Consider the following 19,349-nt stretch of genomic DNA (forward strand, 5'->3'; position numbering starts at 1 on the left):
TCACACCCCTTGACGCTACTTCGGCGACAGCGGCAGACGAGAAAAATGGACTCGCCTCCGTGTGATTGGCAAGTTAGAGCATAATTCCTCACCAGGCGTCATTCGCTGCATGAATGCATGTCGCACGCCAGCATTGAGGCTGTAGCGCTGCTTGCATGTTGTTGTTGGCAGTAGCGTGGCTGATTGTGCATTCACCAGTGGTACAAGCTGCAGACGCGTCTGATATTGTAGACATTCGCATTCTGCTCTTTACGCTCGCTGCTGCTTCGCTGGTGCTGGCTGCGTGTATCATACCCATCCTGATGCCGTGGATCGCTCCTGGCTTTGATCCACTGCGTGGTCTGTTGCCTGCGCATGACTCGCCACCGCCATTACTTGATGCACATGCAAGTGTTGCCGCACAAAAGCAGAGACTCTCATCTGAAGTGCCTCATTATGCTGGTTTGGTGAACCCAAGCGTTGACTGCTACTTTAACAGCGTAGTGCAAAGTCTCGCGAGTTTGACGCATCTCGCGCGCTATCTCGATGACATGGCAATCATGTCACGTCGCTGGGATGTAGCGACACCTGTGACGGACGCTCTGTTAGCACTTTTAGTCGCGCTAAATACGCCTCAGGCACGACGCACCACCCTCACACCTCGTGCATTACGAACTGCACTACAGTCTGCATCACCATCGCATGGCATACGAACGCTACTTTCAGCACAACAACAGCAAGATGCACATGAAATTTGCGTACTTCTGATGGAGACGCTCGATGCTGAATTGGGTGCTGTGCAGCAGGGTCGCTCGCATGCGTTGCGGTCGCAAACTACGCAAGGTCTCGGGTTGCTTACCGCACCGTCGATCCTGGTCCGAGGCCGTCTACGTACCCAGCTTGGATTTGATGGTGATCATGTCTCAAATCCATTTCGTGGTACGTTGGCACAGCGGACATCGTGTGCTCAGTGTGGCTACATGGAAGCTGTTCGCCATTTTTCGTTTACTGATCTGGATTTGGTGGTACCAAGCTCGACATGTACCCTTCAGCAATGTCTAGCATCGTGGATGGAGCTCGAGCATATAGAGTGGGTATGCCATCGATGCAGCCTACAAGCCACGCTCATGCGCATCGAATCGGCTCGCGATGCCATCACGGAGCCGTGCTCACGGAAGCAGAGCAAGCAGGCAGCTCTCTTGGATGCCCAGCGAACAACACTGAAACGTGTGCTTTGCAGCGGGGCACATGACTCCGAGCTCGAGGCGACACACGAGCTCGATGGTATTGAGTTGGAACGCATACTAAGTACTTATGCCACGAAACAAATCATGATGGCGAGGTGTCCTCCTATTCTTGTCTTGCACCTGAATCGCTCGTCTTTTTCTCTGGGTAATTTCGGGGCCAGCAAAAATCAGGCCCGTGTCGTCTTTCCCGAGTACCTCGACATGCTTCCCTTCATGACAGGCGCAACTCTTTCTGCCCATCCATTACAGCCCATCTCCCCCTCCGAAAAGGCAGGCAACGCCATATACAGACTCAGTGCCATGGTAGCGCACTATGGTACACATAACTATGGACATTACGTCTCCTATCGAAGGCGTCCTTGTCCCTTGGATGAAGGTCCAGACGTGTGGACGCGCGTCTCGGACGATCATGTGCAATTGTGCTCATGGGATGAAGTTCAGGTGCAAAACCCGTACCTGCTCATGTACGAGCGCATAGACAACGCAGCGCCGTCACCACTGATACCCGCACGTACCGTGCATCGCTGGGACGTATATACTTTTAGACGCGCCATTTCTGCTCCATAGCTGAATGCATGTCGCTTCCCAGGCGGTTTTCTCCTGTGACATTCGAGGGTAAAAAGTCGACGGGATCCAGCACTTCGTCGCGCCCATCCAGCACGTCCAAGTGTATATTGCTGACGTGCTTGGCAGGCATGTGTGGCGTGTAGGCTACATTCTTGCGCTCCATCATCATGCGCATGGGCATTCCGAGCCCAAAAGTGTTTCGATACATAGCCATCTTCCAGTTGCGCTGAGTCTCATCCCAGCGCTCCAAACGGTGCTGAATTGGGTGCATGGTCGCAGCAGCTGATTCGTCCCGCATACTCCGGAGACCATGGCGCATGGTATCGTGGACACCCAACTCAGGGTGCATCGTAGAATGTGCATCTGTTTTGGTGCATGATGCGTGTGATGGCGGGACAATGGCCATCGATGGCGCACTGCTCATGGTCATGGTAAAAGTCAACGACCCAGAATGCATTGGACGACACGCGTATGATCTGGCCACGTGGCTAAATGACGTCCGCTCCCTCCATAAAAAAAAATTCGTTGCCTTGAACAATCGGTCGCAGCTTATGGGCAAGCGAGGCACGGATCGCACGCCCTCGACAGCGGTGTCGCCGCAAGAACCGGATGGTGCAAAAAAGTCTCGTATAGATGATGCACCAGCTGTCGTGACAGACGAGTTCACAGCCGAGTCTGTGCGACAAGTGCCGACAGCCGAAGACGCACAGTCTACCGACCATGACTCGTCGTCCATCCAGCAATCGGCGGCGACGCTGAAGCTGTCGCACTCGGTGCGCCACCAGGTGGCTATTCCACCTGGCTATGACTACGTGCCTTTATCCAAGCATGTTCCGCGTGATCCACCCTCTCGCTCGTGGCCTTTTGAGCTGGATCCGTTCCAGCGAACGTCAGTCCACTGCATTGAGCGTAACGAGAGCGTCCTTGTATCAGCTCATACCTCCGCAGGTAAGACAATTGTGGCAGAATATGCCATTGCCCAAGCTCTACGTGATCGCCAGCGTGTCGTGTACACATCGCCCATCAAGGCCCTGTCCAACCAAAAGTACCGTGAATTTGCGGCTGAGTTTGGTGACGTCGGCTTAATGACCGGCGATGTCACTCTCAATCCTAGTGCTTCTTGTCTTGTCATGACGACTGAAATTCTTCGGTCCATGCTGTATCGTGGATCTGAGCTCATGCGTGAAGTCGCTTGGGTCGTGTTTGATGAAATTCACTACATGCGCGATAAGGAGCGTGGTGTTGTATGGGAAGAGACCATCATTCTTTTGCCTAGAAAAGTGCATTATGTCTTCCTATCAGCCACCATTCCAAATGCTATGCAGTTTGCCGAGTGGATCTCCCAAATCCATGCTCAGCCATGCCATGTTGTGTACACAGATTTTCGCCCCACACCATTGCAACATTACCTATTTCCTCAGGGCGGCAACGGCATTCACCTTGTGGTGGATGAAAAGGGTGTGTTCCGTGAAGACAATTTCCAGCGAGCTATGGGTGCCCTGGCGGAGGCTCGCGGCGATGATCCGGCGAGTACCGACTCAGGCAAGGGTCGAAAGGGCCAGTCGAAGAAAGGAGGTGCCAACTCTTCGGGTACATCCGACATTTACAAGATTGTCAAAATGATCATGCTGAAAAAATACAATCCCGTCATTGTATTTGCATTTAGCAAGCGGCAATGCGAGGCTCTTGCGCTGCAGATGACCAAACTAGAATTCAATACGGACGAGGAAAAGGATATGGTCTCCACTGTTTTCAAGAACGCCACGGCATGTCTGAATGAAGAGGACCAGAACCTGCCGCAAATTCAGCACATTCTTCCTCTTCTCCGGCGCGGTATCGGTATCCATCACGGAGGACTCCTTCCCATTCTTAAGGAAGTGATCGAGTTGCTGTTTCAGGAGGGTCTTCTTAAAGTTCTGTTTGCTACAGAGACATTCAGTATTGGTCTCAATATGCCAGCGCGCACCGTCGTATTCACGGCTGTGCGCAAATGGGATGGTAATGAATTCAGAAACTTGTCATCGGGTGAGTTTATTCAGATGAGTGGTCGTGCTGGTCGTCGCGGTTTGGATGACCGTGGTATTGTCATTATGATGTTTGACGAAAAGCTTGAACCCAGCGCTGCCAAGGTCATGGTCAAGGGCGAGGCTGATCGACTGAACAGCGCTTTTCATCTCGGCTACAACATGATTTTGAATCTGATGCGGGTAGAAGGAATTTCCCCCGAGCTTATGTTGCAGCGCTGCTTTTTCCAGTTCCAACAGGCTGCGTCCGTTCCAATGCTCGAGGACAAGCTTGCTGCGGCCAAGCAGAATCACGATGCCATCACTGTCCCGGATGAGGATGAAGTCGCTGCGTACTATACCATGAAAAAGACGCTTGCGCAGCTTGATGCTGACCGTCGCGAAGTGATGCGGCACCCTAGCTATGCTCTACCATTTCTCCAAGCAGGCCGCCTTATCAAGGTGCAGCACGATGACACCGATTACGGCTGGGGCGTTGTCGTGTCCTATCAAAAGCGCATGCCGCCGCGTGGCCAGGAATTTGATCCTCGTGCACCGGCGCATAGTCTCTACGTCGTGGATACCTTGCTTCATTGTGCAAGTGGCACGGTCGTACCCAAGCAGCGCGAGTTTGCGCCTTCCTTCTCGGGCATTGAGCCTGCGTCCAGCAGTAGCGGTGAATGGATCAGTGTGCCTATTTTGCTTTCGCATGTCCAAGAATTCAGTGGGATTCGCGTGTTTTTGCCCAAAGACGTGCGCTTGCGCGATGCTCGAGCTCAGGTGGGCAAAAACTTGCAAGAAGTACATCGCCGCTTCCCATCCGGTCTGCCGCGCCTCGATGCAGTCAAGGACATGAAGATCGATGATATGTCCTTCAAGCAGCTGTTGGGTAAGATGGAAATTTTACAGACGAGGATGGAGCAGGCCCCTATTGCCCAAGACCAAACGTCATTCCAGCCCAAGTATGATTTGTATGCCAAGAAACGCGAGAGTGCCGATCTGGTGCAGACGCTCGAGTCACAAATTTCCACGGCTCACAATGTGCTGCAGCTCGATGAGCTCAAGTGCCGCAAACGCGTTCTTCGCCGACTCGGCTTCACCTCATCCGAAGACATCGTCGAAAAGAAAGGCCGCGTGGCATGTGAAATTTCCACAGGCGATGAATTGCTCCTCACGGAACTCATTTTTACCGGCACGTTTAACGACATGGAGCCAGAGCATTGCGCAGCGCTTCTCTCATGTTTCGTTTTCGGTGAGCGTAGTGAACACCCGGTGCGATTGAAAGAAGAGCTTGCAGCGCCTCTTCGTATACTTCAAGACACCGCTCGGCGGATCGCCAAAGTGAGCGTCGAATGCCGCCTTCCTGTGGTGGAGCAAGACTATGTCCAGAGCTTCAAAGTGGAGTTGATGGATGCCGTCCTACAATGGTGTCAGGGCGCGCGCTTTGTCGACATCTGCAAGATGACAGACGTGTTCGAAGGTTCTATTATTCGTGCGTTCCGTCGGCTTCAGGAACTACTACGCCAAATGTCGCAGGCAGCCAAAGCTATCGGTGACGAGGAACTGTCGAGTAAATTTGAGCAATCACTTGCCAAGCTAGAGCGTCCCAACTCGATCATCTTCAGCCCGTACGTATACGACGCACTAACCGACTCTACAGCTCACTCTACCTTTGATAGGTCTATTGCTCTACTCCTGCTCTTCAATAGCCATTTCGTCCATATCATCCAGCAGCTCATCGAGCTGAACACGCGGCAACTCACTGTCCGAGCCATACTCGCTTTCGTTATCGGTCGTCAAGCCGTCATCGCCATCGACCATAGGCTCACCAGCTGGCTCATCTTCATCATCCATAGCCTGTGGGTCGCGGTACGCGACCTCGCGACGACGACGACGCTCCTCTTCCTGAGCCATGCGTACCTTGTCCTTGTACAAGTTGACATTCGCACGCATTTCGTCGTCTTCTTCCAGGTCACGAAGGAATAGTTCGTAGTCTTGCTCGACACGCTGCGAGTCCAAACCTCCGCGACGACCGAGTGCACCGCGTCCCGTATAGTGTTCACTGGCAGTCGGGTCATCGGCTTCCTTGGCAATGCTCTTAAGTTTCCAGTTGCGCTTGGATCGGCGCTTGCGCTCTGGGTAGCTCTTTTTCACCAAAACCACATCTGGTCGCCGTTCTTCTGGTACGGCATCGTAGATTGCAGAGTTGAAATTCGACGTGGCGAGATAATAACCCATGACCGTGTCGCCGGGCTGCAGGATATGTCCCAGATGCGTACGCACGTAAAACACGGCGTCTGACTCGCCAAACGTATTGGCATGTAGCGGCGATACCTGTGCATCCGCAGCCATAAATTTATGCATGACCTGTCCGTGGGGTCCGTGGGCCACTGTTCCGAGAGGCTCAATATCGAGCACAAGGAATTCGACCATTTCAGGGATGGTGCAGAGTGCAGGGAATGGCTCACGCCAATATTTTTCAGCCGTCAGATCAGCCATTTGGAGTGTGACAGGGTCAATGAGTTTGATCACATTGCTGATGCGGAAGGGTAACACAAACTGTCCAATATTACCAAGGGAACGCGCGACATGGAGCGGTAGGCACACCAAGTCATCCTTGCACAATGGCACAATTTCTACACTGTAGGTGAATTTGTAGTTACTCGAACTTGTGTGCACATCCATGCTGATCAACTGCTCTGATTTGGTAGAACGAACTGGCACAACACTCGCAAGGAACTCACACATGCGGATGGCGTGGGCACGCTGCACGTAGAAAAAGTCGAGACCATCCTTCTTTTCCTGAACAGATACGGTTTCGCGGTGCGCATTGTACTTCAGAATAAGCTGCTCCAAGTACAAGAAAGTACGCTTATGCGGTACCTTCTGACGGACTTGCACGGCTGCACGCCACATGTTTTTGGCTGCGAGACGAGTGCAATCGGGGCACTGGCCATATTGTACAATGATTTCAACTTCAAAAGCACGCTCTAGAATTGTTGAGGTGAACACCTCTTTCTGCACTGTAAGTTTGACGCGCAGTCTTTTGCTGTGTGGCTCGGTCCACACGAAGTTGGCATCGATTAGACGCACAGACTTAAGACCACGGAGCTTCTTCAAGCAAATAGCGAGAAGTTCACGGCTTTCAAGCTCAGCAATGACCCATGTATTGGGCGGATTCAAGTATCTCTCGCAATTCTTGCAAAAGTTGATCGTAGCAGTCTTAGGAATCAGTTCTGTAATATCAATACTGTTTCGCAAACAGTTCACACATCGATTTGCATTGTTGGGCTCAATAGGTATACCGCAATCAGCGCACAATACCATGCGCTGCGGCGCTGGTGCGTGGTATTCCATCGTGGCGAAGCGATTCTGTCGGCACTGAGCACACGAGTGCCACACCAGCGAAAAAAAATTGTCAAGACATTTTGGAGTGTCACTTGTGGAGCGTATCACGTGCGCTGCGTGCACGACCGCTGCTTGTGTGTGTCGCAACCGCTGGCCATGCGAGCTTATTCCTCTGCCCCAACGATGTGGCGGCATTTGACAGGCCTGAGAGCCATGCGGCATAGAAGAAATGCCGATGTGGAAAGCCAGCAGGGTGTAACGAATATCGAGCTGAACACCGCTCACCGTGGTTCAATTGTGTCCCCAGAACAATTACGCCCTCCCCAGCATGGAGACTTTCACTTGCCGGAACACCCTACGGATGAATCTATAGGCCAGGATTCGAAAAGAAACGACTCACTTGAGCGGATCGTTGGTCCAAATGTTGGTGATTTTTCTGGAGCTTGCGCTGATGATGATAATGTTGTAATGACAGACACGCTTATTCGATGGATTGATGGTGTGGCGAACCATTCGAGTTTGACTTTGTTACAATTATACGTCAATCTCCACCATGACTTTATTCATGTCGGCACGGATCTGTCTTCATGTGATGTGAAACTGATACCTGAGGTGCAATCCAGTTTGGCACTACCTGACCCAACTCATTGTATTACGGCCATGTGCGATTGTGTGGCACCTAGGGCCCGACTTGATCTATATTTGCAAGCATCGAGACATGTTGGTTCAGATTTGGTGCATCCGCCCCTAGAATCGCAGTGGAGTCACGGCTGGAGAATTGCATCCACGATAATCGAGACCGGGTACGGGGTCATGGTGAGGCTGCCCCTTGTGTTAGATAATGCCTGGAATGCGGCAGATCCAAAGCGTTTGTCCATTGTACTAGAGGCCCTGGATGAAGACGAATTAAAGTTACCGCAGCGTAATGCTATCGTCACTACATGGGACATTATTGGTTCTGGATCCTACCAGGCACGCACACTTGCTCAGTATGCGCACCTTGGCTCAACCCGACTGCAGCTGCACGAATTGTTTGGCCTATCACCTCTGACTAAAAAAGATGAACCAACAGTGCGCTCGAACAACAATCAGCCTGGTGATCATGCCACGGCAGATCGCCCGCATGAGCCCCTGGTATTCAACCCAGCATTGATGGAAAATGCTGCTAAGCTTGCTGAGACTGATCGAGAAGATGGTCCGGAGTGCCCGATCTGTATGTCAAATCCAGCAATGACGGTGCTTTTTCCTTGTACACATTCGCTCTGCTTTGAATGTGCCGTGCATCTCCGGGATAGTGTGCAAAAGTCACGCCAGCACGATAGACGGAATGGTCGTGAGCCAAGGCGGCAATATGTTTGCCATATATGTCGATGTGATATTGAGTCAATGTGTTCCTTATCAAGACAGGAGACCCCGGCATCTACAGTTTAAATGACATCCTCCATGTCCTCCATGTCCTCCTCCTCTTCTTCTTCGTCAGGCTTGACCCGCTTCTGTTCTGGCTGTCCATCGTGTGCATTCTCTGCCTGGCGCTTTGTACTTGTAGCTTCTGCATCTGTAAATTCTTGTACTTGTGAGGCATAGCGAGCGTAATAGTCAACATCTTCGACAGATTGTATATCAGTGTCTTGGGGCACATCTTTTATGTCGTCCACCTCAGACCCTCGCCGCAGAGACTCGGAATTGCCCAGGCCGGTGCGATCACCACTAACCGTGGATGCCAAATGCCATGATGGCAAAGTGTTCTGTGCTCTTTGTTGTTCTTCTTCCAAAGCACGCTGACGTTCGAGTTCCAGCCTCTCTCGCTCAGTATCGTGTGCCATTTCAACACGCACGGCAGGAGCCTTAGGTGTCGTTTTAGGAACAGAGCCAGGCGCCAGCGCCTTTTCGTCGCGCGCCGTCTCATGAGCCCAGGGGGGTGCAGCGCTGTTCTTTGCAAGCCATGCATGTGCATCCATTGGTGGTAGTGCAACACCATCAACACTGCGGAGCATTTTTTGAACGACACTCAGTTGTTCGTTGAAGCGAGTCAACGTGTCTTTCGAGCTTCGTACGTCTTCTGCGTCTTCATTATCGACAAGCTCCGTGCCACATCCTGGAACATCACATACAAACAAGTTGCGAAAGGGGTTCAACAAATGCGCGACTTCCAATGTGGAATACGATTTGCCGCACCGAGGGCACACATACCCCTTGTTATCCAAGCCGTTGCGCAACTTGGTATCAATATGTCTTCTCATAGCCATCATTCTCCATTTAGTTACATCCAAGAACAATTTGTAGTCAATATAAAAATAAGTACGAGTGATGGATCGCTGAAACGGACCGTCTCGTGTCTCTTGACACCGGTAAACGCTAATCACGCGGTCTTCAACAAGTTTTGAAGCAAGTGAAGCCAAATCACGCGTCTGCATTCCAATACGACGCGCAAGAACTTCAATAGGAATTAATGCAATACTAACAAGCTGGTCAACAAGAAGTATGTATCCATCATCATAAAATAATCGTGCGATGACCTGGACTAGTCGCCGGATCTCCGCCATCTGCTCAGGAGTTGCCTGTCTCTCTTGATTGAGAGCATCATTCTTTCCAGAAGCATTTTGCTTTGCACTCGATGGACCAGGTTCGGCGAGCGCAGGCGCCATTTGCCCGGATGGCAAAGTGGAATTTAAAAAGGACTGTGCAGGTGCTGCGTGTCGCAACCTCGCACCAGCAACATTTTTCAAGCGAATGTGTCACCTCCACATCCAAAATACGGTACACCTGACTACGGTGAACACTTCCCTGGCATCCTGTTGTGGCGTGTCAACGGCATGACTGAAGACAGTGTTCTGGGAAAACACGGGCTCGGAAGTAAAAATCAACCTCGTTCACCTCTTCATACGCAGGAGAGGCTGCAAGTGTCCGAATCGACTGGTCTTTCGCAGGAATCCGGAGTTCCGCCGCCCTTATCGTTCAAGCGTCGATCGCGAGATGTCTCGTTAGGATTCTCAGGTATGCGGCGATGGATCGGTCAGGATTCAAACAGGAATAGCTCTGTGTTTTCGGCACGCCATCGAGCAAATAGAGCTTCGGATGGCTGGGAGCATCCTGGTCGATATGTGAGTGCGAGTCAAGTTAGTGTACCATCAATTTTGCCATTGAAACCACCCTCGTCGCATTCCAACCCCATTCCTACGCTGCCATATACAGTTCTTTGCATGCTTATATTCGGAGAATTTTGTTCATCTGGTGTGGCCGGCCCTTTCTTGTTTTTCATGCTAAAAGACTATGATCTCGGCGACGAGAGTCGAGTGGGCTTCTGGGCTGGGATTGTGGCTTCGCTGTTTTTCTTGGCCCAATTTCTTACATCGCTCATGTGGTCGTCTGTCGCGGAGAAAAAGGGAAGCCGATTCGTTTTGCGAGCCTCCATGATCGGTAATTCTCTGTCACTCATCGCATTCGGCTTTGCTCCGAACTTGCCGCTAGCGATTCTTTTTCGCCTTTCCCAAGGATTTTTCAACGGTGCTGTTGGTGTTGCTAAAGGTGCTGTGCGTTCACTCACTGATGAAACAAATGAAGGCCGTGCTTATGCACAAATGGGATTCTGGTGGGGCATGGGTGGTATTGTTGGTCCTATCCTTGGCGGCGTACTGGAACATCCTGCGACCAAGTATGCATGGCTATTTGGACGGAGTCAATTTCTTCATGCACATCCATACGTGCTTCCGTGCATTTTAGCAGCAACAAGTACCATTATCGGTGCGTTCCTGAGTTTTTTTCTCGAGGAGGACCTAAAGCCCTCCGTAGGTGCGATTCATCTTCCTGAGGAGCCCCAAAACATTATTCGTTCCCCGTCTCAGGAGGATGTAGAACGAAGCGGATGGTCATTCACAAGCTCCGCATGGAGTCGTTTGCGAGGACGGCATTCATTGCAACAACCTCGATGGCCTCTTGCGTTTGGACCTCGCACGCGTCAAGTGTCTTCAGGCACCGCTTATGGCTACCATGAGCCGAGGCGCTTGCGGTGTGTGTCCACCGCCAGTCGCATCTCAAGTGATGCAGGACCTGGAATGCGATCTCCTGAGCTTCTCACGACAGAAGATCTGCGTGAATATGACCACGAAGAAAATAAGCGCAAGTCTCTTGTCGAAAGATTTGTTCTGTCAAATGATGATGCAGTTTTATCTCTCACTGATCTCTGGGTGGCAGCTGCTGCAAATATGGAAGAAGACAGGCATCGTGAAAGCGAGAGTGACGCCATCCAGGAAGAGGATGAATGGGATTATCATGACAGCGAGGATGATACTTCACATCCTTTCCATTCAACACCGTCCTTAATACCCACTCAGACATCTTCGTCCTATGTCCCTCCGTTGCACTTCGCACGTGCGAGCAAGTTGCATCGTACGCACGAGGAAACCAGTCGACAGGCCATCAATATGTCACCGTCTTCACCTCCGTCACGTACTATACCCTCAGCATCACCCATTTGGATGCTGCCATTAGTCGTGATTGGACACTACAGTGTTTTGTCTTTTCACTCGTCTATGTTCGATCAAGTATTCATGGCATTTCTTGTAACACCCGAACCCAGTGGGGGCCTGGGTCTTACGGCGTCCCATTACGCCGGTCTCATCGCTACTATGACGCTATGCCAGCTGCTGTTCCAATTTCAACTATACCCAAGTCTCGGCCCGCCGAATGGTTCACTGTCACACTTGTCTGTTTTACAAACAGGTGTACTTCTATACTTACCTTGCTATGTTCTCTTCCCATTCCTGCGTTCCTTTCTTCTCCCCAATACAGATGCAGCCGTCATGCTCGGTATGATCGTTTTCGCGGCTCTGCGCTGGCTCGCCAACATTCTCTCGTTCACGTCAGTCATGGTGCTTTTAAATGGATGGACGCCCCTGCATCTCGTGCCGCTTGCCAATGGCCTTGCTCAGACCATGAGTAGCTTCGCACGATGTATAGGACCGATCACGGGCGGTACCATCTGGGCACACAGTATTCAAGGCGGGCCATACGCCCATGCATGGCCCTTTAATTTTCACCTGGGTTTCTGGGTCGTAGGCCTTGTGGCGTTCACTGGTGCCATACACACACGCTTTATTCGCGAGGTAACTTTTCCTTAGTCCAACACAATCACATCGTCCGTGTCGTTTTGTGCTCGGATTCGTTTCGGTGTAGAATTTTCGTGATCTGCGTCGCGCGCGCGCTTCAAAGGTGCTGACTCGAGAACTTGGACGCCATCGTCTTCGTCGTCACTTTCCTCCTTCTCAGCGCAACTTCGTTTGCCAAGCTGCACAGCTTTTTCGATGTAAAGGGGCGATGTTTTCGTGTCACTCTGGCCTTCCAAAACAAATTGGGCCGTAGACATGACACCATTTTCATCCACGACAGAAAGAGTGTTACCTGGATGCACATGCAAGTCACGTAGGAGTTTGGGCAGATTGTCGTCCAAGTCAGCATCATACAGGATTCGGGCACCGGCCGAAATCGACAGATCAGCGTCGTCCTCATACCCTAGATACGAATGAGCAGCATCCAGAACGTGCTGCAAGGTCGCACTCTCGGGATCGATAAAAACACGCACATAGGTATCTTGACACACACCACATTTCGGATTCGGCAAGCTGCATGGGAACGTCGTAAATAGACGGGTGGAGCGACGAGCAAGACTCACCACCCGCAGTTCAGACCATCGAGAAGCTAGCATGTGTAGTGCCTCGACAACCACTAATCCGGCCACAATTGCATTGGTGGTGGCAATAGCTGGAATGATGTTGCCAGCAATTTGCTTCGTGTCAAAGCGAGTCTGCTCCGGGATATGATATACGCGTGCACGAAGGTTGGCTGCTGCAGTAACGAATCCTAGCGTCTCGTCGTCGTCCTTGTCGAATGCCACAGGTGTACCAGAAGCTGCACGTTTCGCGAGCGCTGTTGCTGTCTCAACAAACAAAGCAGCATTTTCCGCGAGTGTAAGTTGGCGACGATCACGGAGCGTTGGCGCATCTGACTTGGTGGGCGACGATGTGTCGCGACAAGCGGATGCAAAAGTGAGTGGTTCCGGTCGTGTGCGATGCTCCCACATGTCGTCCATGCTCAACAGGCGCTGAATATCGACGCTGTACAATTTGTCAAAAATCCGCTCGCAAACGACCTGCGGTGCATTCAACGATGCGTAGAGCTGCTCACGATAAGTGAGCATTTGTTGCGCTTCTTGACGGAGTCGTTGAAGCTCTGCTGCATCTTCGCCGCGCTTGGCTGCTTCAGAAAATTCTTGCTCGTCTGAATTATCCAATTCACCGAAGAGTTGAGGTAACAGCCAGCTCTTGGCCCACACGATGCAGTGTACAGGCGTCGAGGGAGTTGAGCGAATTGTGCAAACAGGAAACGTAGTAGGTGTGGGGTGCTCAGTGCAGTCATAGCACTCTGTATACGAAGGTCGGATAGGCTGGACCTGTCCCAAAAAGCCCGCCGTGCCGCTCTCAATGAGCGGCACGCGAGCCATCACGCACATTCGATTCACCCATCGTCGCGTATCCAAGTTATCAAGTGCGCTTAATACCACATCAAAGGAAGCATAATAGGCGACATCAAACTGATGCGACTTGATGTTTGCATGGTGTGCCACAATGCGAACATCGGGATTGAATGCGGATGCTGCGTCGCGCGCCACTATGGCCTTGGACTGGTTGATGTGTTTTTTGTGAAAAAGAAATTGCCTGTTCAGATTCGAAAGCTCAATGGTATCTAGATCAATCTGTCAGCGCATTAGTAGAATGCGTATTTGGTGCACGTACAATGTCAATGTGTCCCACACCGGTAAGTACGAGGTTCTTGAGCAGTTCGCACCCAATGCCACCGGCACCAACAATAAGAATACGTGATTCACGCACGCGCTCCATTTCTTGGCCGCCGAGAGCTGCCACAGCTGCCCCATATCGAGCACTCGTCTCACCAGCCATCGAGTCGGAAGAATAACAAATGGCCCCGTTCGCTTGTCAAAAGAGACCTCCACAGACCCGTGCATGCCCCAGAAGCAACAAATGACAGTGGCTGCTACGATATCGATTCCAGTACACAACGCCCAATGCGTCCTACCTGCCTCGTGTCCAGCCGAAGATTTTTGGCACAAAACTTTTATGATAGACGTATCCTAGCATTTTCTTCTACATCGTTTGTGCGCAAGCAATCCAAGCACTTACCTGAGCACGAGTACCAGGTACGTCTTGGAGCTGCGATTCAAGTCCTGCGAGAGACACTGCCCACTTTCATGGAACAGGGACTGGTGGATCGCATGCCCTCTGAAAATTCGAGCTCATTATTACGAGTCCTCAAAATGGGTGTTCCTAAACGGTTTTCGCAACCTCCTGACCATTTGTATCATCACAACATCCACTTTGCCTTCCAGCCTGCTCATGCCACGATCCCATTTGGTATGATGTCCGCCTTGGCTGCACCGCAGTCTCCTGACAAGCAAGAGGGAGGTAAAGCATGGTCTCCGTGTTTCTCCTTTCATGGACGTAATGCATACTTTCTTGGGGCGAGTGTGCTTCGGCATACGCTACATGCATGCTTTTCCGAGGCATTAATTCACATGGAACACATGCAATTCCAGCGCAAAGCACCACCTGTTATGGCAAGTCCGAATTCGGCCCAACCAGGGGATGAACTCATTATGCGCATCCGCTTCTCCGGCACGAACCGATTCTCCCATTCGCAACAAACCTATACAATTGTTTCTCGTTACCGCTTCGACAGACAAACCGGCACTATATGTGAACATATTGTCGACAAGATGATGCCATTACCTGGGGAGCATGTGCTTCGAAGTGCATCTGGGCTCGCCTCTCGGTTAGCCTAGCTATGCGCCCATGCCTCTCGCGACATTTGAAACGCTGTTCGTAATGTGTAATCATATAGACCTTCGGTCTTGTTATCATCACTGTACGGCTCACCCAGCGGCACAGCTAGCACAGATTTGTCGGCGCGGTTTACGTAGCGGAAAAAGGGTTGTGGATGATTCGCTGGGATATCACGGGGCTTTTTAGTGTCTTCTTCCGGCGGTTCCCCATCCGTCTTGTCTTTGCCGCGAGCTTTGCCTGCCTGTTTCTTGAGTAGGCGATTGATTGTCTCGATTTTATCGTCCTCCAGTTTTTTCTCACTTTGGTTTCGTCGACGTCGTGCGGTCTCTGAGCGACGTAGTTGTAATTCAGTTTCTGACAACTTTTTCTTGCGTGAGGACTCTTCCATAGGTAATTCCTCCAACTCCTCTGTTGTGATACCACGCGCCCGATTCGCTCTAGCAATCTGGCGCGCCGTCATTGGCATATCACTCGTTGTTTCCGAATTGCCGTCATCCTCGTCATCTTCTGGGTCTTCCTCATCTCCAGCATCCATGAGCTCATCATCCTCGCTTTCATCGATGTAGCTGTCATCTCGCGATGCGCGACTTCGTGTAGAGCGTTGAGACGTTCGAATAGATGCACGACGCGGCGAAGAATTTGATGATGTATTCCTGCGCATCAATTTCACACGTAGCGGTGCGCGCCGAGCGCGTCGATTCGTCTCAGGCGGCTTGTCGGATTCATCAATCTCATCAACAAGCTCGTCGACCTCTGAATCCGATTCGTACGCATCGCCATCATCATCGGCTTCTGGTTCACCCTCATCATAGTTTACTTCCTCGTCCATATGCGATTCATCGTATGCATCGTCTTGCTGCATGACATCCGCGTCGTCCTCAGCGTGATCGGTGGACATAGTAAACCGAGGCACGTGGTCGACACGATACGGAGTCGATGTTAGCCTACTTCGTTACTCCACATGGAATCCTATACACACTAAAATGTCTGAGATTGCAAAACACGTGCGAGACGTTGCTGTTTGGATAGACGCCAATCATCTTGATCCTTTGTGTATCGGTTGAAGAGGGGTTGAATTTTTTCTTGTCGTTTGCGTTTCGAAAGATGAGATGGGTCTGCCATGCGGAAGAAGCGCGGCGCGACTTCCACGAGCCATTTTGGTTCAATGGCCGTCACTTCACGCATGTATTCTTTCGAAGTCATAACGACTTCATGATACACGACATACTCCGGCGGACGATGAAAAAGACTGCTAGATGGATGCAAATATACGTTACCACCGCCCTCTGCCAACGTGCGGTAGCCCTCTTGTGGATCGCGCTTGGCTGCATTGCGGAAATATCCAGAGCAAATAGCGCGTCGCACGCGACTATAATTAGATCCACAAGACAATATATCATGATGATAGCGGTCCATAATTCCGACAAGCTGCTTTCGCACATCCTGTGCACGACGCAAAGCGCGGCCTTGAATAAAATTGTCCATGCACCACGGCATGGAAAAGCGGCTGGAGACCCAAGCATTGTACACAGTCAAAAGTGTAAGATGGTCACCTTCGGGTTGGAAAAACTTCGCTCGCTTAGCATCTGCTTGTGCTTGTTTATCCTTAGGCCGGTAGAATACATTAGGAATGCTGAGCATGGCAACGATACTAAGCATTTCCTCACTACAGCCCATATCCACGCTAGTAATCAGCATTTTAGCCATGGGTGGGTCCATAGGAAAGTCTGCCATTTTGCGACCAAGTCGTGTAAGGAGTCCTTCATCGTCAAGAGCTGACAAGGCATACAGCGATTCGAGCGCTGTGAGCATAGTTTGCGCCGGTGGGGGATCCATGAAGTCGAAGTGCAGCAAATCGTTGATACCCATGGCCTTCAGAGCAAGAATCGTTGACGCCAAGTTCTGGCGCTGGATGTCTGGGATCGGGTTGGGCAGCATTTCATTGCGGAAAGCCGCTTCGGTATACAGCCGATAGCATTTCCCTGGACCAGTACGGCCGGCCCGGCCGGCACGCTGACGAGCCTGGGCTTGAGAAATGGGCGTGACAACGAGAGAGTCGATACCAAGACGGGCATCGTACGCATTTTGCTTGACGAAGCCTGGATCCACGACATAGTAAATTCCATCGATTGTAATACTCGTCTCGGCAATGTTTGTGGCAAGTACAACTTTACGGGCTCCTGGCGGTGCAGGCTCGAAAATGCGAGATTGCATCTCGCTGGGAAGGGCAGAATATACTGGCATGATGATGAGCTCTGGCACACTAGGACCTAACGCACGCATGCGCTCATACAGAATCTCACAGCTGGTATCAATTTCCTCTTGGCCCGTAAGAAAGACGAGGATATCACCTGGAGGCTCGGATAGGTGGATCTGCATCACAGTGATCAAACTAGCATCAAGATAGTCAGGCTCAGGCTCTTTGGTATATAGAATCTCGACAGGGTATGTGCGTCCAGGAATGGTAAAAATAGGGCATCCAAAAAAGTAGGAGCTAAATTTCTCAGCGTCGAGAGTAGCAGAAGTGACAATCAATTTGAGATCGGGGCGACGCTGCAGTGCCTTTTTTAACAGACCAAAAAGAACATCCGTGGCGATGGTACGTTCATGCGCCTCGTCTAACATGAGAACTGAGTACGCCTTGAGGTCAGGATCGACGAGGCATTCGCGCTGCAGCATACCATCTGTCATGTACTTGATGCGTGTGTCTGGACTTGTACAATCCTCAAAACGGATCGTGTAGCCGACTTCTTGACCAACACGACATCCGACTTCTTCGGCCACACGCTTTGCTACACTGACGGCTGCGACACGCCGCGGCTGCGTGCATCCAATTTTGCTCGAATCAGCAAACCCTTCTTCCGCCAAGTATTGAGTCACTTGCGTCGTCTTGCCGGATCCTGTCTCGCCGACAATCACCAGAACCTGGTTATCGCGAATTGCCTGGAGTAGAGGTTCACGAAGCTTGAAAATAGGGAGGCTTTCGCGCTGCTCTTTTATACTGAGTGTGGTGATCTTGCCGAAAGTGGTAGCTTTGTTGAAGGTATGCTTTTTCCACTCTGGCTGCTGGTAGGCATGCTGATTACGCGTCTGGCCACGCACATCTTGAGCAAAGATCTTGTCACTGGCTTGCGCCATAGGGTCAAGCCAGCCTGTGGACATGTCGCGCGCTTTTTTGTCTGCTTCCTCGTTCATCTCTTGCTGCTTGAGCTCGCGGCGTTCCTTAGCAAGGGCCGTGCCCGCTTGTGCCGCACGGTTCAACGAGCCATCAGGCGCTTTGACGACGCGCACAGGCGATAATTCCAGTGAAGCAGCTGTTTGCCCCGCCAGAAAAGGCGCTTCCTTTTCATTCACTTCGATTTCCACTTCTTCATCAGCATCGTCACCGGCGAGGCGTGACGCAGGAGTCGAGTGTTCTTCCTCCATGAGTTCCGGGTAGTCTGTCGCTTTCGCAACGCCACTTGCAATAAGCTGCTTGATTTCCCAGCGTTCAGGACTGGTTAATCGTTTCAGACGCTGCCCACGTTGTTCCTCAGGCTCTGGATCGGGTCGTCCCAAGGGCGCACCATTTGATCCTGTAAGGAAACGCGGCATGGGGTCTCGCCCGCGAGGTGGTGGCGCCGCCAGGTCACGACCCGTGCCCTGATCGATGTCACGCATCGTCAAACTTATGCGCTGTCCCTCTACTTTGACGACTTTCACTTTGACGCGATCGCCACGCGAAACAACGTCCGAGGGGTGCCCCACACGACCTTTGCCACTGCTGAGCGCACTAATGTGCACCAGTCCGTCTCGGCGACCCACGACACCCTCCAGCGTGACAAAAGCGCCAAAGTCTTTGACGCCAGACACTCGTCCGTCGTACACTTTGTTCACGATAGGCTCTGTGTCCGGCTCTTGGCCCAAGGGAGGCGATCGACGTGCATGGCGGTCTGTGCGATTCCTTTCAATTTCTTCATGGAGGCGTTTTCTCTTTTGGGGCTGCTCTTTGTAGTAGTCAGGCTCAGACCATGCTTGGTTCTGGATGGCCAAGCCTGGCAGCATTTGAGCTTTTTGCTCCGCTGTGTTGTCTTTCAGCTGTGCCTGCTCTTGCCGTAATTTCTTCAGCTTTGGGTGTAGCATCGTGATGAGCCGGTCCAAATTTTCCACGAAAGCGGAGGAAAACTCGGCGCCTGATTCATCCAGCTTAGCCTGGAACGCCGGGAGTGATGAGTGCGACTGTTCATGCAGCGAGATGATAAATTCGGCAAGGACGCGATCATTGAGACCCAAGTGATTCTCGAGCTCGGTGGCAATTTTGGACACGAGCGAGAGATACTCAAGCTTGTAGAGCGGGTCATCCATCACTCTGC

General features: G+C 51.5%; 11 protein-coding genes across 11 annotated transcripts; 5 read left to right on the plus strand and 6 right to left on the minus strand.

The window, feature by feature from the left end:
- Positions 1 to 155: 155 nt before the first annotated feature.
- MRET_0458 (ubiquitin carboxyl-terminal hydrolase 1) lies at positions 156 to 1,793 on the plus strand (the record flags this gene model as incomplete). The annotated part of the gene is made up of 1 exon (XM_027627085.1): positions 156 to 1,793. One exon carries the CDS (start codon positions 156 to 158, stop codon positions 1,791 to 1,793), a length of 1,638 nt encoding a protein of 545 aa, XP_027483041.1.
- Positions 1,768 to 2,223, minus strand: MRET_0459 (proteasome maturation protein; the record flags this gene model as incomplete). Its single annotated transcript, XM_027627086.1, has 1 exon — positions 1,768 to 2,223. The coding sequence occupies one exon, from the start codon at positions 2,221 to 2,223 to the stop codon at positions 1,768 to 1,770; it is 456 nt and encodes a 151-aa protein (XP_027483042.1).
- A 121-nt stretch (positions 2,224 to 2,344) lies between these two features.
- On the plus strand, positions 2,345 to 5,472 carry MRET_0460 (ATP-dependent RNA helicase DOB1; the record flags this gene model as incomplete). Its single annotated transcript, XM_027627087.1, has 2 exons — positions 2,345 to 5,424; positions 5,457 to 5,472. 2 exons carry the CDS (start codon positions 2,345 to 2,347, stop codon positions 5,470 to 5,472), a joined length of 3,096 nt encoding a protein of 1,031 aa, XP_027483108.1.
- A 13-nt stretch (positions 5,473 to 5,485) lies between these two features.
- MRET_0461 (nonsense-mediated mRNA decay protein 3) lies at positions 5,486 to 7,153 on the minus strand (the record flags this gene model as incomplete). The annotated part of the gene is made up of 1 exon (XM_027627088.1): positions 5,486 to 7,153. The coding sequence occupies one exon, from the start codon at positions 7,151 to 7,153 to the stop codon at positions 5,486 to 5,488; it is 1,668 nt and encodes a 555-aa protein (XP_027483107.1).
- Positions 7,154 to 7,327: 174 nt separating this feature from the next.
- Positions 7,328 to 8,575, plus strand: MRET_0462 (zinc finger protein (RING finger); the record flags this gene model as incomplete). Its single annotated transcript, XM_027627089.1, has 1 exon — positions 7,328 to 8,575. One exon carries the CDS (start codon positions 7,328 to 7,330, stop codon positions 8,573 to 8,575), a length of 1,248 nt encoding a protein of 415 aa, XP_027483106.1.
- Positions 8,572 to 9,789, minus strand: MRET_0463 (transcription initiation factor TFIIE subunit alpha; the record flags this gene model as incomplete). Its single annotated transcript, XM_027627090.1, has 1 exon — positions 8,572 to 9,789. The coding sequence occupies one exon, from the start codon at positions 9,787 to 9,789 to the stop codon at positions 8,572 to 8,574; it is 1,218 nt and encodes a 405-aa protein (XP_027483105.1).
- A 168-nt stretch (positions 9,790 to 9,957) lies between these two features.
- On the plus strand, positions 9,958 to 12,261 carry MRET_0464 (MFS family protein; the record flags this gene model as incomplete). The annotated part of the gene is made up of 1 exon (XM_027627091.1): positions 9,958 to 12,261. The coding sequence occupies one exon, from the start codon at positions 9,958 to 9,960 to the stop codon at positions 12,259 to 12,261; it is 2,304 nt and encodes a 767-aa protein (XP_027483104.1).
- Positions 12,258 to 14,097, minus strand: MRET_0465 (ubiquitin-like 1-activating enzyme E1 B; the record flags this gene model as incomplete). The annotated part of the gene is made up of 2 exons (XM_027627092.1): positions 12,258 to 13,892; positions 13,933 to 14,097. 2 exons carry the CDS (start codon positions 14,095 to 14,097, stop codon positions 12,258 to 12,260), a joined length of 1,800 nt encoding a protein of 599 aa, XP_027483103.1.
- A 125-nt stretch (positions 14,098 to 14,222) lies between these two features.
- MRET_0466 (uncharacterized protein) lies at positions 14,223 to 14,996 on the plus strand (the record flags this gene model as incomplete). Its single annotated transcript, XM_027627093.1, has 1 exon — positions 14,223 to 14,996. The coding sequence occupies one exon, from the start codon at positions 14,223 to 14,225 to the stop codon at positions 14,994 to 14,996; it is 774 nt and encodes a 257-aa protein (XP_027483102.1).
- MRET_0467 (PAPA-1-like conserved region containing protein) lies at positions 14,993 to 15,895 on the minus strand (the record flags this gene model as incomplete). The annotated part of the gene is made up of 1 exon (XM_027627094.1): positions 14,993 to 15,895. The coding sequence occupies one exon, from the start codon at positions 15,893 to 15,895 to the stop codon at positions 14,993 to 14,995; it is 903 nt and encodes a 300-aa protein (XP_027483101.1).
- An 80-nt stretch (positions 15,896 to 15,975) lies between these two features.
- MRET_0468 (ATP-dependent RNA helicase DHX8/PRP22) lies at positions 15,976 to 19,341 on the minus strand (the record flags this gene model as incomplete). Its single annotated transcript, XM_027627095.1, has 1 exon — positions 15,976 to 19,341. One exon carries the CDS (start codon positions 19,339 to 19,341, stop codon positions 15,976 to 15,978), a length of 3,366 nt encoding a protein of 1,121 aa, XP_027483100.1.
- Between the last annotated feature and the right edge of the window lie 8 nt (positions 19,342 to 19,349).

The sequence above is a fragment of the Malassezia restricta genome, chromosome I (genome assembly GCF_003290485.1).
Source record: "Malassezia restricta chromosome I, complete sequence".
In the NCBI taxonomy this organism is placed as follows: Eukaryota; Fungi; Basidiomycota; class Malasseziomycetes; order Malasseziales; family Malasseziaceae; genus Malassezia; species Malassezia restricta.